Raw genomic sequence first — 15590 nt, forward strand, 5'->3', positions numbered from 1 at the left:
AAACCGTCTGGGAGCAGTTGCTTAATAGAGCTTTTACTAAACTTGGATTCTCAGTCTTATATTCTCTACAATAAATTCTATCAAGTAAAAGCTATCAGTAGATTTGAGTAATTCAGTCTATTTGAAGCAAAGATCTTGTACTCATTAATTATGCATGAGCTCATCGACCAATCAGGGTGTCTTATTTGTACCATGTGCAGTACTTTGAAACCCCCATCAAATACGACCGCACCCATCTCAAATACTAGAACTTTGAAATTAAAAAAAAAAAGCATAACAAAAAGAGTATAAGATGTGGTGTCAAATACTCGTCACTTTATTCTATTGGGGTTTCAAAATTCCACTCGGTTTGAAACCCCAATAGAATACAGCAACTCGTATTTGAAACATTACTTGATGTACAATAGTGCAAAACTCTAAAAACCTAAAGAAAGATCGGGATCAAAAACGTAGCGGGAAGAACTTTTAAATGAAGCAGGGTGGCAATAGTCCCTTCCACTCGAGGGGAATCCAGGGGCACCTCGGAAAAAAATGAAATTTGGAGGCTCTGATACATTATTTTCTTTTCTCTATAAAGAATATTTCTGCCAAAAAAAGATAATAATAAATGAGAATATATCTTTAATGGGTAACTAATAAGTTAAACTTTTTTTCCAATAATTAGCTCCATTAATATTTACATTGCCGAAGGAAACCTATACGTGTATTTAGATTTTAAACTAATTGCCTATTCTATAAATGATACTAAGTAATGGCTGAATTAAACTAAACTACAAAGAAACTAAACTAGCATAACTGTAAAAAGAAAAGAAGGGCTAGGAGAAGAAGAAGAAAAGTTTGTAATACTAAAGTCTTGACACACTAAGCTCTGTAGAAGACTTTAATCTGTCAGCAAAGAGCTTTTTTAAATTTTCCCTGGAATCATTATATGAGGATACTTGGTACATTTCTGAAGGCAGCGCATTCCAAATGGAAGGTGCCGTGGAAGAGAAACGACGTTTCCCAGCATTGGTCTTGGACTTTGGAATAGCCAAATTAAGTTTAGATCTAATAAGCTCCTCAATAGTAGCATATTGATGACGTTGTTGACTTATAAGGCTTGTCAGGCAATCGGATGCAAGGCCTTGTATACACTTAAAAGTAAGATTCAAGATTTTTTGACGGGTAATATCCGAAATAGGTAAGACTGAAAGTTTTCGAAAAAGATCAATAGAACGAGATGAGAGGTCGGCGTTCAGTTATAACCTTACCGCATGCTTCTGTGCCAGAAATAGTAGACAAAACTCAAGACATGGGATATTTACATTATGTAGGTAAACATTAGGTGTACCTAAAGGGACTGATATGCTATTCAGTTCTCATACATTTGTACTAGTGAGACTCTGCTGATAATAACACATAGTGCTAGGCTTTCGCAATCAGTTTGAAGAGTTTGATGTAATGTCCTCTGAATGTTTATTACGAAAGCAGGGGATATCCGGTTTCTTCTTGTATTCTTTGTTGTAATTAATAAATAGATAATGATAATAATAAATTTTGAGGGGGAGGGGGGTATTTACTTTTTTTTCTGTTGAGTCCTGAATCTGTTGATTCTGTTATCCTGTCTACGCCAAAACTACCCTAGTAAGTAGAGGCATTTAAATCAATAGATATTTGTTTTATCGCTTGTAAATAAACATGACTGCAAATGTTGAACATTTGCAGTTAGGCTTCATAATTCATTGTGATTTAAAGTGTATATCAAGGATTTTCTTTCTTTCAAAATCACTTATATGTGAATAGTGTAGTAGTATGGTAACAGTATATTTTTGTATGTGAAATTTTCTTTTAGGAGATATGAACATTTGAAATATCAATATGCGAATGAGATGGCGTAAATTCAAGATTAATTTATTATACAAAAATTGCTGTTGTGGAAAGTACTGCTGTTTTTTCATTTGCAAATTATCCTTATGATTGAAATATATGGCTTTGTACACTTTTAGGTTATTTCACTTCAGAACACTTGTCGTAAATTACACTGCAAAATGTAATCCATTATGGAATTTACGTCATCTCATTTGCATATTGATATTTCAAATGTTTATATCTCTGAAAAGAGAGGTCCACATACAAAAATACTGCAACCATTCTACTACACTGTTCCCATATAAGTGATTTTGAAAATAAACTTTTTTCCTTGATATACACTTTAAAGTTGTTTAAAGTTTAATAGTGAAATTTACATTTTTTTAATTATCACGTTTAGTAGTCTAAACGAAGAGTTTCATCACTGTAACTGAAGACGTTTGCACGCGCGAGTTTCGACCTTGGCTGGATTGGCTGGGTTGGCCTCTGAAACATGGTTGGCCACAAGTTTATCCGTTGCAAATGATTTGTCTTCCACTCTTTAAAAAAGTGGCTTTACATTTTATTTATACTATATTAATGTTTTCTACATCAGTGTGCTGATTCACTGGCAATGTCTTGCTTAACATTACTGGCGTCAATTGCACTACTCGCTTTTGGAATGCCTGAAGCCTGTGTAACCACTGTACTTTTAAGTCTCAAAAACTGTATTGGCCTGGGGAATGATGAAGCGAAAGTGTTGGAGACTGCTTGGGCTGAGCTGTTTTCAGGAGCAACTAGATGTCTGATAACCAACCTTTTTGCAGCCTTTCTAAACTTTGAATACATGAAAAAATAAATGATTGGATTGTAACAGGAGGAGAGCTTTGCAAAGAAAGCGGGCATGATGCTCAACAAAGGAGTGATGTCACTTGCAATAAAGCTCGAATACAGAGAAACGATGGCGTACGGTGTCCATGCAATAAGGTACGCGAACACCATCACTACTGACATTCGAATGGTCTTTGTTTGGGCTCGTATTGTTTGCTGTGTTGGAAGTGCCTCGTGGCCCCACCGGGCGGCGGCATCTTTGGTCATCTTCTTCACTTCGATAAAGACGCCGATGTAGCAGAATGTCATGATTATAATGGGCAGGAAAAAGAAGAAGATGAACAAGCACACGATATAAGCCTTATCACTTGGCTTACTGGAATACCACGTGATCGAACAGCCTGCGAATCCTGGCTCAGGGCCATATGATGACCAACCAATTAAAGGGAACAAGCACCAAATAAATGAAAACAGCCAAAGTCCCGCTATAACCAAAGTCATTTTCCGTTTTGAAAGCTCTTGGTTAATCGCCATTGTGACTGTAATCCATCTTTCCACTGAAAGAGCTGTCAAATGTACTATTGAATTCAAGCCACAAAGGGATGATATGAATCCAAAGTACTGACAAATGGCTCCGTTCAAAGTCCACCAATAGCTGGCGTTAGCGTAAGCGCCGACTGTATTTGCTAGAACAGCCATCAACCAATCAGATATGGCCATGCTTAACAGCAGCAAATTGGCACAAGTTAATAGTGATTGGTTGTTTAAAAAGATCACTATGACTGATGTGTTAAGAATGAAGGACAACAGGAGAATGACACAGTATATGGCAGCGATTGGTTGATAGAGGTGTACTTCGAGCAGTTTAATCTCCATGGTTCAATCCGCCTTGAAGTAAGTTGTCAGTCTACAATGAAACAGAAAAAACGATTACGAAGATCGTTGAAGTGAGTGTTTGGGGTGAGGGGTGCAGGTGAAGAGGGTTAGGTAGGCGGCAGGGGGCTAGAAAATTTAACCATTCATAAAATAAGCAAAACCTTTTTTACGAAAATTACCCCGAAAAATAAAATCCTTCCAACTCAGTAGAGTAAAACAAGACTCGTACGCAAGACAAAAAGTTTTTTTTAAGACAATTTTAATTGCAATTTTAAACCTTAGTACATGCTCACTGCCCACTTCGTTAGGTATTTAGTTGAAATTGCAGTTAATTTCAATTCTCCGTCTGATAGCTGAGAAAAACTTCCATTTTTCACAGGTGTTTCCACTACTTTAGTTTATTCTAATTTGATGAATAGTCATCTAAGATATTTATATCTTCTAAACAAAATACTGGTTCTTCAAATATGTATAAGATAAGCGAAGGAACAGGAAACTCAGTAAAAAAATGCTGAGCTTTAAAGGGGGATCGAATCCACGCCTAGTCGTCCTAGTGGGATGCTCTCTAGCTACCTCGAATTGCGGTGGTGACGAAGGTCTTCGATTTTTAAAAGGCTGACTGTATCAAACAATTATTTATATATATATGCAAATTAGTTTTTATATGGCAAATAGATATACTTGACTATTGCAGAATTTTTGCAAATCGCTATATATATATACAGTCAATGTCATTAACGTTGTCCACCGAAAAAAGACATTTACACATTTACACATTACCACATTTGCACATTTAGACTAAAAGAAATATCGCGTGTTTCATTATGTATTCTTTGCCTTCTGTGCGTCAGCCTGAACTTTAAAAGAAAATTCAACTCGTGAATAGAAAATCCAGAATTCCCCGACCATTTAGTGAGGATTTAAGATGGAGAATGGTATTTCAGCGTTTGTTTTATGCCAGTCGAACCTTTGAGGAAACACGTGATATTTCTTTTAGTCTAAATGTCTAAATGTGTAAATGTGTAAATGTCTTTTTTCGGTGGACAAGATTAATGACATTGACTGTATGTGTATATGCACACCTGTTTACAAAAAGAATTGGATTTGAACATATATATGTGTGTGTGTGTATATATAATTTTGTTTGCACCTAATGACCCTTAAGGACTGACTATTATGAGATGAAGAATGGTGTGCAATTGGCCGGCAAGCTTCGCTAATGAACCAAAACTGAAGCTAGTATAATGATGATATGCACCCGATATTGGATATATGGATAGTCAGTTATTAACAGAATTTTTGCAAAGCGATATATATAGTATTGATTATCATCTCACCGCAAACTGCATGAGTTCGGCTTTGTAAGAGTTTATATAATTGATGCTTGAACATATTATAACTCAAAGGAAAATATTTGAACATATATAAATATACTATAACACAAAAGAAAAAAGACCATATTTTAAATTTTATTTTTCTAAGCAACACCTAATTTCGGCTATACAAAACAGCTTCATTAGCCTTCACCCTGATGAAGGCAACAGGGCGCTAATTTGCATGTGACATGCGCTTAAAGTGTATATGACACGAAAAAATTCTAATGTTAAGAATGTGTAGTTTATTGGCATTAATAAGAATATCACGGTTAAATTTGTTCCAAAAACCCATTTCTCTAGAAATTCAAAAAATTTTAGCACGAGTTGTGACGTCATTTTGTTTACAAGTCTCCAGATTTTGTTGCAAATACATGAAATATGTTTGAATATAGAATCTTAATTTCAAGTAGTACACTTTTCAGTTTCCCAACATTGGAAGAGTACTACGTAAGCTATCAAATGAAGCTGACTAAAATATGTCTTTTGTTGTTAATTCATATGAATTACAATTTATATTTAGTATATTACTACTGAATCTAAAGTACGTGTCAACAAAATGACGTCACAAATTGGGATTAACTTTCGCAAATATCTCAAGAAATAAGCTTTTGAAACAAATTTTGTTACGATATATTTATTATTACTAACAAACTATACATTTTAAATGATGGAATGTTTTCGTGTCATATACACTTTAATCCGCTGAATCGTATTACATGGCCACATACAATTTGCCATAAAAAGTACTAAATTCAAGCTAAAAAAAGCGCAAAGTTCTTCAAAAAATGAGAAACTATAAAAAGACAGCTGAAGGTTTTTATTAAATTTTATTTATTTATTATCAGGATTTTGAAATTCTGAGCGCTTATCATTGGGCTTCCTGTGTTGTAAATATTACATTTTTCTTTACCAAAACACAAAGTTAAGCAACTCTCCCCAATTTTCAAAACAATTTCGATAGTACATTTATAATATACATTACCTAAGTTCTTATAATCAGCTGGAAAGTGGTGGGTGTCGGCACTTGATTTTGCGAAAACCACTGAAATGTTGTACATTTATCTGATTTGCACATTTGAAATAATTAGGTATGTTTACAATGAGTTAGTAATCACTGAAATCATTCTGATTGCAAAATTTTCGATTTTCGGTAAGCTTATGATGACTATATTCAAAGAATATAAAGAAATACAACATAGTAATGGAGCGGAATGGTTTGGAAACTCCATAGAACAAAGCTATTATTTTACGTTTGATGTTGAATCGTACCATCACGTGATACTGACCGTGCACAATGAACCAAAGCAAGTATGGCTGAAAATGCTCATTTCCTTATTATTTTCATGTATGAACATTTTGAAAATGATAACTTTCATTCCATGGCCACAAACCATGCAGTTAAATATTGCCGCGCAGATACAGTTAATTTACTGGATAATAAATAAGAAAGCACGAAAAAGGGCAATTTCCTTTTCAATAAACAATTAATATTAATCATATAGGATTAATTAACGAATAATAAGTATTTTAGAATGCTTTTTAGGGTTAAAAACTTCTATATTCCCTAATACTATGAACAAACGGAGCAACGTTTCTTTCTCTATGAAGGGTCAACGTCACTTAACAATGGACAAAGTCGAACAAAAACCTAGAACAATAGGTTTCTCAACCATTCCGCTCCATTAACTATGAGTGCATGAATCATTGCATAGTATTTAAATGAGAATAAAAATCAAGGTTCCCAAATTTTTAAAACAAATCGATTCCTATACACCTAGACAGCAAGCATAGCACGTCATTTTAATGTGAATCAACAGGTGGGTGTTGATAAGTGTTTTGGAAATATCTGAATGGGAATAACATCAAATTTTTGGAATGTCCCACAATTACTCAGATTTTGACATTCTATAGCTGCTGTTACAAAGCGTCGATTTCATTTATATCTTAGCCAAATAAATAAATATTATATCAATATTTAGGCAAATACAAAGCGTTCGTATTTTACCTTGCCCTTACCACGATGTTTATTGGTGATTCGAAACGACAACAAACTGCAGCCTACTGTTATGAACAGAGGTTCTACGAACGTCTTCAGATAATTTTGGATAACTCACGTTTGCATTAAACGTTTTCCTTCTAAACTCGTGTTGATATAAAAGTAGTCCTTAACATATATCCTTTAGAAAAATATTTTACCTAGAAGCATACTAGTGCAACGAAAAACGTTTGTTTGTAATAGACTGAACAGAGCAGTCATATTGCTTGCTCTTTACATGAACGTGAACGTGTGCAGTCAAATTAGCGCCCTGTTGATGAAGGCATTTTGAATAGCCGAAATATAATACCGGTTTTGTTTGTGCTATAAGTATATTTTTACCTGAAAAGTCTTTCTAGTATATTTATAGTTTTTCATGGCCGACATTTTTACGCTTTGGATTTCTGGTTAATTTTACTCGAAAAAACGAAAGATAACTACATATAATCCAACAAAATATCAAGTTTAGTGAAATTTACCTTGGAAGTCTTTCATTATCGTATATATGGTCTGAACCCAAGCGAATAAATGTTTATCGAACTATTTTGATCGTCCGGGTGGATGTAGTCCTGAGAAGGATTGCTTGATGGGACTGACGTTTCGACATCCTGAGCGTAAATCAGCTTCATAGTCAAGTGAAGAATAAAGTCAAATTGTGGTTATATTTTTTACTGTCACGATAACAATAGCCTAATTACCTGGATTAGCGTAATTGGCGGCGTCGGTGTAATGAGTGCGCGTCGCTGCTTTGGTGTTGTAGGCCGAGTTATTGTTTCTAATAAGCCTATTATACGGATTGTAAGTTATTGAGCGGCTTAGTGGATGATGCTCAAACTTGGTAAATCAATTCTCCAGTATAAGTCGTTAATTATTACGGATTAATTATTGCAAAATACCTATTCATTTTTATATTTCATTCAATATTTAATAAATTATCTGAGTAGTCTATAGAAATATTAATATAATATAATTTGATTGAAAATCTTCTTTGGTTTTCCGATAGGACTCGCTAGTGGGAAACGAACGAAACGGCTTTTTCTTGAACGAAACTATCGATAGTCAATGGGTTAAAGCAACCGAATCTTGAAGATTTATAAGTTAAATATAAAGGGCGAATCTTTTAATGAAATATTTACTCCTTTTCATATTTCATCCAGACTTAATATGAATTACCTATAGAAATATTAAAACTTTTGAGAGAAAGTCTTTGAATTGTCGATTTGAAACATACTTATTTCAATAAAGTTGGTCACCTGAAAAGCTATAAAGCTGAGGCCGACAAGGATCATGGGTAGATTCATTTTACAAGTTCAACCGCTTCATAACTGTTCATGGACTTGCGAATTTTTTACCAGTTACAGTCTCACCTCTTGATTTATTATTTCTCTATTGATTTATATCGTTAGTCAAAAGGAAATGCCTAGCATGTGACCTAGAGTCCCGTTCGCACTTTCCACTTTGGGTAGCATGTTGGTTCTGTAACTTTCCTTCCTGATTGATACCCAATAAAAGTTGTAAACCAAGGGAATTACCTTAAGAAAGATCGGTAACCCATCGAGTTGATTTTTTATGGCTTGATTGCGTCATTTCCGTTAGTCCGTCTGTCCGTCCGTCCGTCCGTCTTATTTCAATAAAGTAAGTCAACAAAAACCTAGAAAGCTGAGATCACTGAGCATCATGGGAAACTTTTCATATCAAAAAAGCATATATATACTTAAAACACTCATTAATATTTCATAAGCTTATGGTCCAATTTGAGCCACCATAAACGTCACGTGCATGAACCTTCATACCCGATAAAGTCCTCTTTATTAGTATTCAAGTGATTTTATATAAAGACAAATTTGTCTTTATATAAAGACACATGTGATCTTTATATAAAGACCACTCGAACACTATGAGGATGTTCATCAGGGATGAAGTATGCATCCAAGTTTAGATGAAGACATAGAGCTTCATCAAGGCCATAGTCAACCCTAATGATCTTTGACTAACGTGCCTGTCTTTGCCTTGGCACGCAATATCCAACGTGTGGGAGCTTCTATTGAATCTGGTTGCGCATGCCCGTGACGTCAAATCTCTATCGAAGTATAAAATCCATGTTCGTGACGTGTATGGTGGCTCCAGTTGAACCAAAATCTTATAAATTGTTCATGAGTGTTTTAAGTAGTTCAAAAAACTCGTAGATCGTGTTTTATCAGGTATAAAAGCACTCGGCTACGCCTCGTGCTTTTATACCTGATAAAACACCCCTATTTGTTTTTTAAACACTACAAAGCTTTTTTAACACAAACTGCAGCTCGATGATGCTCAGATCTTGGAAAATTAATACAGTCAGTATAGTAGTAAAACCTGATAACTAGTGAATCGAGAACGGCCAAAAAATAATCAATGGAGTTTTAAAGAAAACAAAAGTCCCTGAGGTTCAGTTATTATCGAGTACGATGACAAGGACACTTACGAACTAATGACCAAGTACATGTCAGATCAACATCAAATGTGTCCTCAACCAAAGAAAAGTACCTATGCCTTAGAAACAATTTAAATTGAGAGCGACTAGCAAAAACACTAGTTGGCGCCTCTTTACAGACGGTGTTCCAAAGGCAAACTATCCTATTAAAGTAAGATGCTTCAAAAGTAGTGGTTTTACAAAAAGCTGTTTAAAGAACCATACCAGGATTTTGAGTAAGACGAGTACGTCTATGTTTGGAGAATTTGACAAAATCGTGAACACTAACATTTGTCTGTCCATATAATGATTTATAAAAGAACATTAGATCCTTAATCTCTCTATCATAGCAGAGAGGGAGCAAGTTCAAGTCCTTTAGTCTTTCTTTGTAAGTAGTTTCCCCAATCTTGGTCCTGAGGATGCATCTGGTGGCACGTCGCTGAGCTCTTTCGATCTGTTCTTTTAGTTTAGATAGGCTCGGTGACCATACCTCAGAAGCAGTCACTAGCTGAGATTTTACATATGCACGTTCTTCTGCATCTTATATCAGTCAGTTGAGGGCATGTCCTCTTATACCAAGAAGCTTGTTAGCATTTTTCTGCGCATGCAACTAAAAGCAGGGAACTAACGAAGTTTAGGATTTTTTTTTCGGAAACTAAATCAGAAACATGGTCAAAACCAATTTCACTTTTTTTTCTTTTTTGAGAAGAGAAATTGCGATTTCCATCTTACTCGCCCCAGTCTCCACTCGGAAAAGTGTCAGTTTTCGACTTGAGGTGTTTTTTCAAGATAAATCAAAAACGAGAATGGTGACCCACATTTTTATTTCAGATTTTTGATAAATGCGATGCTCGTCGTTATATATCAAAATATGAAGGAAAGTCTATTGGATCGATTTTGAAATATTGGAATGGAATGAAATATTGGAAATAGTTGACATGTGCAATTTTTGGACGTTTGTAGAGGCGCACATACCTGCATTTTCACTAATAGTTTAAGAATCATAGTCATCCAATGACTTTGATAGATTTAATAGTATAGGTTATCTAGTGAACTTCGAGTTATAAGTACACTTTGTTATATGAAAGTACTTTTTAACCATGAAAAAAGGTTCTTGATTACAGTTTCCGCATTTCACCATAAAACCCATAAATTGACATATTTGGAGAGCATCTAGCGAAGAAGCGAGAATGGTGACTCCATCTTTTTATTGCAGTTTTTAAATGCCCATAATACAATTAATGTCCATGCAAAGTTTCAGGACAAAGTTATTGGCAAAACGTCTTTCAAGGCGGAATTACCTCAAGTATGGTGCTCTTCATACGCAGGACTTCCGTCCTCGCGGGAGCTCCGCCGCTATTAAAAATTATGGGATACCATCTTCGACATCTGTTTTTCCCCAGGAAGCCCCAGTGAAAGGCAAAGTGTATGATTATCAAAATAACTGATCCATAAGAGAGCTGTTTGCATCCGTTCCTTCGAATAGTTTGACTATATAATGACAAACCGGGTGCCGCCATGTATATCAACAGTATGTTGTTTGCCTCAGATCCATGCGATAATAAAGAGCCATTTTAACATTATCTTTTTATGTGCGAAATATCCCATTATCTTCAATTCACTAAAGAACGAATAGGCGTTTTAAATTGTGTTGAGTTACGAAAATCGATCTTTCTTGAATGAAGTTCTACCGAATTAATCGAAAATCAGGATATTTTAGCAAGCCGGAGGGTAGTAGAAAAATGAACATCCACGATTATAATATTCTTGAAGCCAAATTAAAATACAACCCGGCTAACATGATCAACTTTATAAATACAATGTTATTAATACAATTACAATATTCATCCAGTCGTTCAATCTCAACTTGGAAACATTAATGTTTCATGGTCACTTAAACACGCGAACCTGGAAGTCGGGAAAATTCTATTTGGTCTGACATGGTAAATAATGAAGTTCATATTTTCTCAAGACTACACTGACCCGGACGATCAAACTTCGCAATATACTTAAATACCTGGATTCAAACCATTTACTCTTAGAAGTTCAATTGTATCCTAAATATGTATTGACATTCTAAATTTCATCGATTCAATTTTTTTTTTGTTGAAGCAAATATTTTTCAAGGCGACCTTACATTCAAATGGCATACACGCCTCAAAGGCCGAAGCGATTTAGCGTCTGCAAAATTCTCGTGTTCATATATCCTAATGATAGTCCTAGAACACAATAAAGTCACGAAAACAGTAAGAACATGTCAAACGTATGATATTTAAGAAAACATATATATGCCAAACTGAACATAGGCTAACATCCATTTTTTGTCACTGTCAATCGAAGAATTCCGCTCACAAAATTTTATTGGGTCCAAATATAATGTGTTATTTCTTGGTAATGTGAGCAGAAACCGGCCAGCCATTTTTCATATCCACTAATAACTTTCACTGTTATGATTTTACCCTACGACATTTAGAACAACGTAGAGTCAGTAAATAAGTGTATTTGGTACTTACATTTGACGATGTTTCATTGGAGTATGCCTAAAATACACTTTGGATTCATTGCAGTATGCTGGCCTCCTTTCCTAATGTTTTATTTCATAAACTATCGCTTGTTGCGTTGTACCATCCACTAGGAAGGCACGAGCGGCTGAGAAGGAGACTAGTTTAAAGGGCGCTAGAAAAGACCTTCGGCGATTCCGCGTACCTATCTGAATAATATATTATGTATGCATAATTCACTTCGGCGAAAGGTGTCATCATATGAACGGTCACATCTTCGGCATCAATTACTGACGTGAATGTGTTTTGGCAATCCGATCTCCAGTAAAAAATATTGGTCAGTAATTAATATATTCTATTTAAAATCTGTAAAATATGAAATAAATGGCAATTTTTCTCGTTTTTTAGTGAGATGGGGGAAAATTTTTGATCGATTTCAAGAAGATTACCTAATAAATCCTTTTCCAAAATACTGTGTTTTTTTTCCTTTGGAAGTTAGAGTAATAGAGTACCGTGAATCAAATGTTCATGTTGCGTGCTGAGAGAAATCGCCCGCTTTTACTTACCGCTATTGAACTTTTCTCGTTGAAAGTTGAACTAAAAGAGGACACTCAAAAGTGTATGTTGAGCGCTCAGAGAAATCGATATTACTTACCGCCACCCATAGCTTACTAGAAATTATGTTATAAAGGACACTAAAAGATGACATTTTCTCAGCTAGAAGTAGGTTTTTGCATTTTATAGAATTGATTAGTAAATTCCATGAAGTAATGCATGAAGTAATGCCCACTGTCACAAGAATAAAGGTCGGGTTGAACCACGTACGGGTTCTGTAACAGTAGTTATCACTCAAGCGAGTAAACTGACTGCTAATTGACGATTCGTAAAACTCCAGTGATGCGGTCTTAGCCTCACTTCTGGTGATCAGAGCACTAAAGGGTTCAGTACTCAGGGATTCAAGGCTAAGCTCGCATGCACTGGAGTTTTAAGAGTCATAGCCCATGAAGACACTTCTTCAAAAGAGAACAGATTTTTAAATATAGAAGAAATCTCATCATAAATGGGTAGATTTAAAAAAGTGGGACAGACTTATAAATGGAGTCAACGTTCAGTTGGAGACGAACAGAACGTCTAAACTGAATTTGAGGAGGCTATTGAGATCCTCAAATAAGCGGTTGGCCCCATACTGAACAATAATGCGCGCCAAAATCAAACCCATCATTGACAAAAACTATTAGATGAGGGTCGAAAGCTCGGATTGCTTTTTAATCTTCGTTTTCGGTTAACAGGATTCTATATTAGGTTTAATCAGAGCGTTGTACTAGTTTATACAGTTTGCTAAGTGAAAGATAAGTCCAATGTAGGCTTGAGTCAATGTCAAACATCAAGCGCCTTTTAGACCATGAATGAGGACATTAAAAAACGCTACACACTCTATGGTCCAACCGATGTTAATCCAGGCAATATCCAAGGGATCATGACTGATAACTTAACCATTCCATACAAAATCGTGGCGGCCAACTGGTCGGTAGTCACATGAACCCTGGTCACTTCAATTCATGGCAAAAGCGATTATAGAGTACAAACTGACTTGGAACTTGAACTTGGTTACCGTCCATGAATTAATAATTGAACTTTAATTTATTTAAGATAAGTGTCTCTTGTGATAGTTGTAGCTTAATGAACACGATTTCGATTCCCTCTTTTGGTTCGCTCTTACTGGTATCAGAAGCAATAAGAAGCAGGAAATGAATCGTAGGGAAGATTAATTGATGAGGAATAAAAGCAGTGTCACTTTCCTGTTTTTAAACGGCTATAAGAGCTTTTCTTAATTCCGAGCAATATTGTCAAAAGATATTCCATTAAAACTCCTTCAGTTACATCTAAAAGCTGCACTTATTCTGTTTCTGGAGATAGATTTTAAAGCATTTTAATTATATTTTTCAGTTAAATCTAAAAGCATACGCTTAACGTTTTTGGAGATAGATTAAATATCTTCTTTTGCATGTCAATTAAAGTCTTTGTCTAAAAGAGATCAGTCAAATGGGTAAGCAGCTATGAAACTGAGATGGAAAAATATTGTTTTTTTTCTTCTATTTTCATCAATTCACGTTATATTAAAGGAAGTTTTTGAAAACCTTTCAGTATTTTACTCTTCTAATAAATAACTTGCCATATTTACACTATGGGTTTTGAGTATTTCCCAAAGTATCGCCTTGAGCTATTGTCGGGAAAATCACTACCAAGGACTGGTAAAAATTACAAGTCTCCAAAGACGTGACCGCAAACTGTGTGAGTTCGGCTTTGTAAGAGTTTATATAGACGAACGCTTGAACATCTTATAAATCAAGAGAAAAGACTAGTTCTATTTGTGATTAGTATATACCAACTTACCAACCTCCTAAGAACTCGCGCTCTGATTGGACAAATATTCTACCATATTTCACCAAATTCGAATTAATGCTGAAACAAAGATGGCAGCTCTAAACTCGAGTTATACTAGTACTAGTTTGCAAAAATTCTTAAAACTCCCTTTGCTAAAAAAGAGGAAGACCACAAAAAATGAGTATAAGCAAAATTCAAGGCATAATAAAACATCATGGGATACGTATTGAGTCAGTTTGGGAAAAGAGGCCAATTCCCAGTAGACACCTTTCCCCTCAATAAATACGGTAAATATATTGTCGCTTACCAAGTGATATCTTAACAAAAAATTCAATAATAAACAGATGATGTTTCCGATTCAAAGCATTAGCATATGAAAGACCAATCGCCAGTCAGTTTTTTCTAATTCCATTTAAAGTAAATTTGTTGAATATATACAAGGAAACTCTACTTGTACGTACAAGAAAACTATGAGGCGAGTATCTGTTACAACGTTCTGGATATGTAATAATAGTTAATAAGAATAATATATTTATACTCACTTTCGATTTGTGCCACTTTTACTCTCTTACAGACTATCATTACATTCAAATTCTATGGTTAACTATTGCTTTAACCCTCAACTTTTAAGAGCAACACGGACTGAGAAAATCCCCGGTGGCAAAGAGTGACACATCAAAACTCAATTTACGCGGCTGCAAGAATGGAACCAGCAGCGAGATCTGTCGGGACTCAGTGAAACAGATCCATAACAAATTACGAAACTGACATTTTCTGAAACTGACAGAGAGAGGTCGAAACAAGAAGATCCAATTGCTTTTGAAAAAAAAAACAACATTCAAACGCCGATAAAAGTTGCTTCAAACTTGGAAGCCCCTTACATGCAGCACACACACACATATATACATATAATTCATAGCAAAAGAAGAAATCATTGAAATCATTTGCAAAAGCGAACAAATATCAAATTGCTGGAAGCTTTTTTTGACTTACCAATTACAGCTAGGGTTCAGTTCTGTTCAACATCCTGATCCTGTTCGGACTTTTGTTGTTATTGTGTTAGATCTAATAAATATTACTATCCGTTTGCCTTACGGTTAAGGGTCGAGGTTGAGGTAGAAAGGACGCTTCGACGTTTATTTCGACGTTGCAATGTTTGATTTCTCAAATTCAGTGGCGACTGGGCTGGTCTAAAACATTACTAGACAACAGGTGCATCAAGAGAGCTTGCGTGCGTACCTGTAGTCATGTAGTTAAAACTAAAACACAAGAAACAACATAGATAATAGCAGTAAATATGATTATAATAT

At 35.2% G+C, this 15590-nt stretch overlaps 1 protein-coding gene and 1 long non-coding RNA gene across 2 annotated transcripts in view; both read right to left on the reverse strand.

The window, feature by feature from the left end:
* LOC116298771 (uncharacterized) overlaps window positions 1-15590 on the reverse strand; it is a 42830-nt gene that overhangs the window by 1383 nt on the left and 25857 nt on the right. The window lies entirely within an intron of this gene.
* Window positions 1924-15461, reverse strand: LOC116298770 (melanopsin). The gene is made up of 2 exons (XM_031707318.2): window positions 15274-15461; window positions 1924-3565 (listed from the first exon to the last, which is right to left on the reverse strand). Exon 2 carries the CDS (start codon window positions 3532-3534, stop codon window positions 2440-2442), a length of 1095 nt encoding a protein of 364 aa, XP_031563178.2. The 5' UTR covers window positions 3535-3565; window positions 15274-15461; the 3' UTR covers window positions 1924-2439.

This window comes from Actinia tenebrosa, unplaced genomic scaffold (assembly GCF_029948245.1).
Source record: "Actinia tenebrosa isolate PJP-AT-01 unplaced genomic scaffold, QUT_ActTen_1.0 PGA_scaffold14__42_contigs__length_11649687, whole genome shotgun sequence".
Lineage (NCBI taxonomy): Eukaryota > Metazoa > Cnidaria > Anthozoa > Actiniaria > Actiniidae > Actinia > Actinia tenebrosa.

What these genes read in the sequence shown, in the direction of transcription:
- LOC116298770 (XM_031707318.2), bottom strand. Translation starts at nt 3,534, where the DNA reads ATGGAGATTAAACTGCTCGAAGTACACCTCTATCAACCAATCGCTGCC.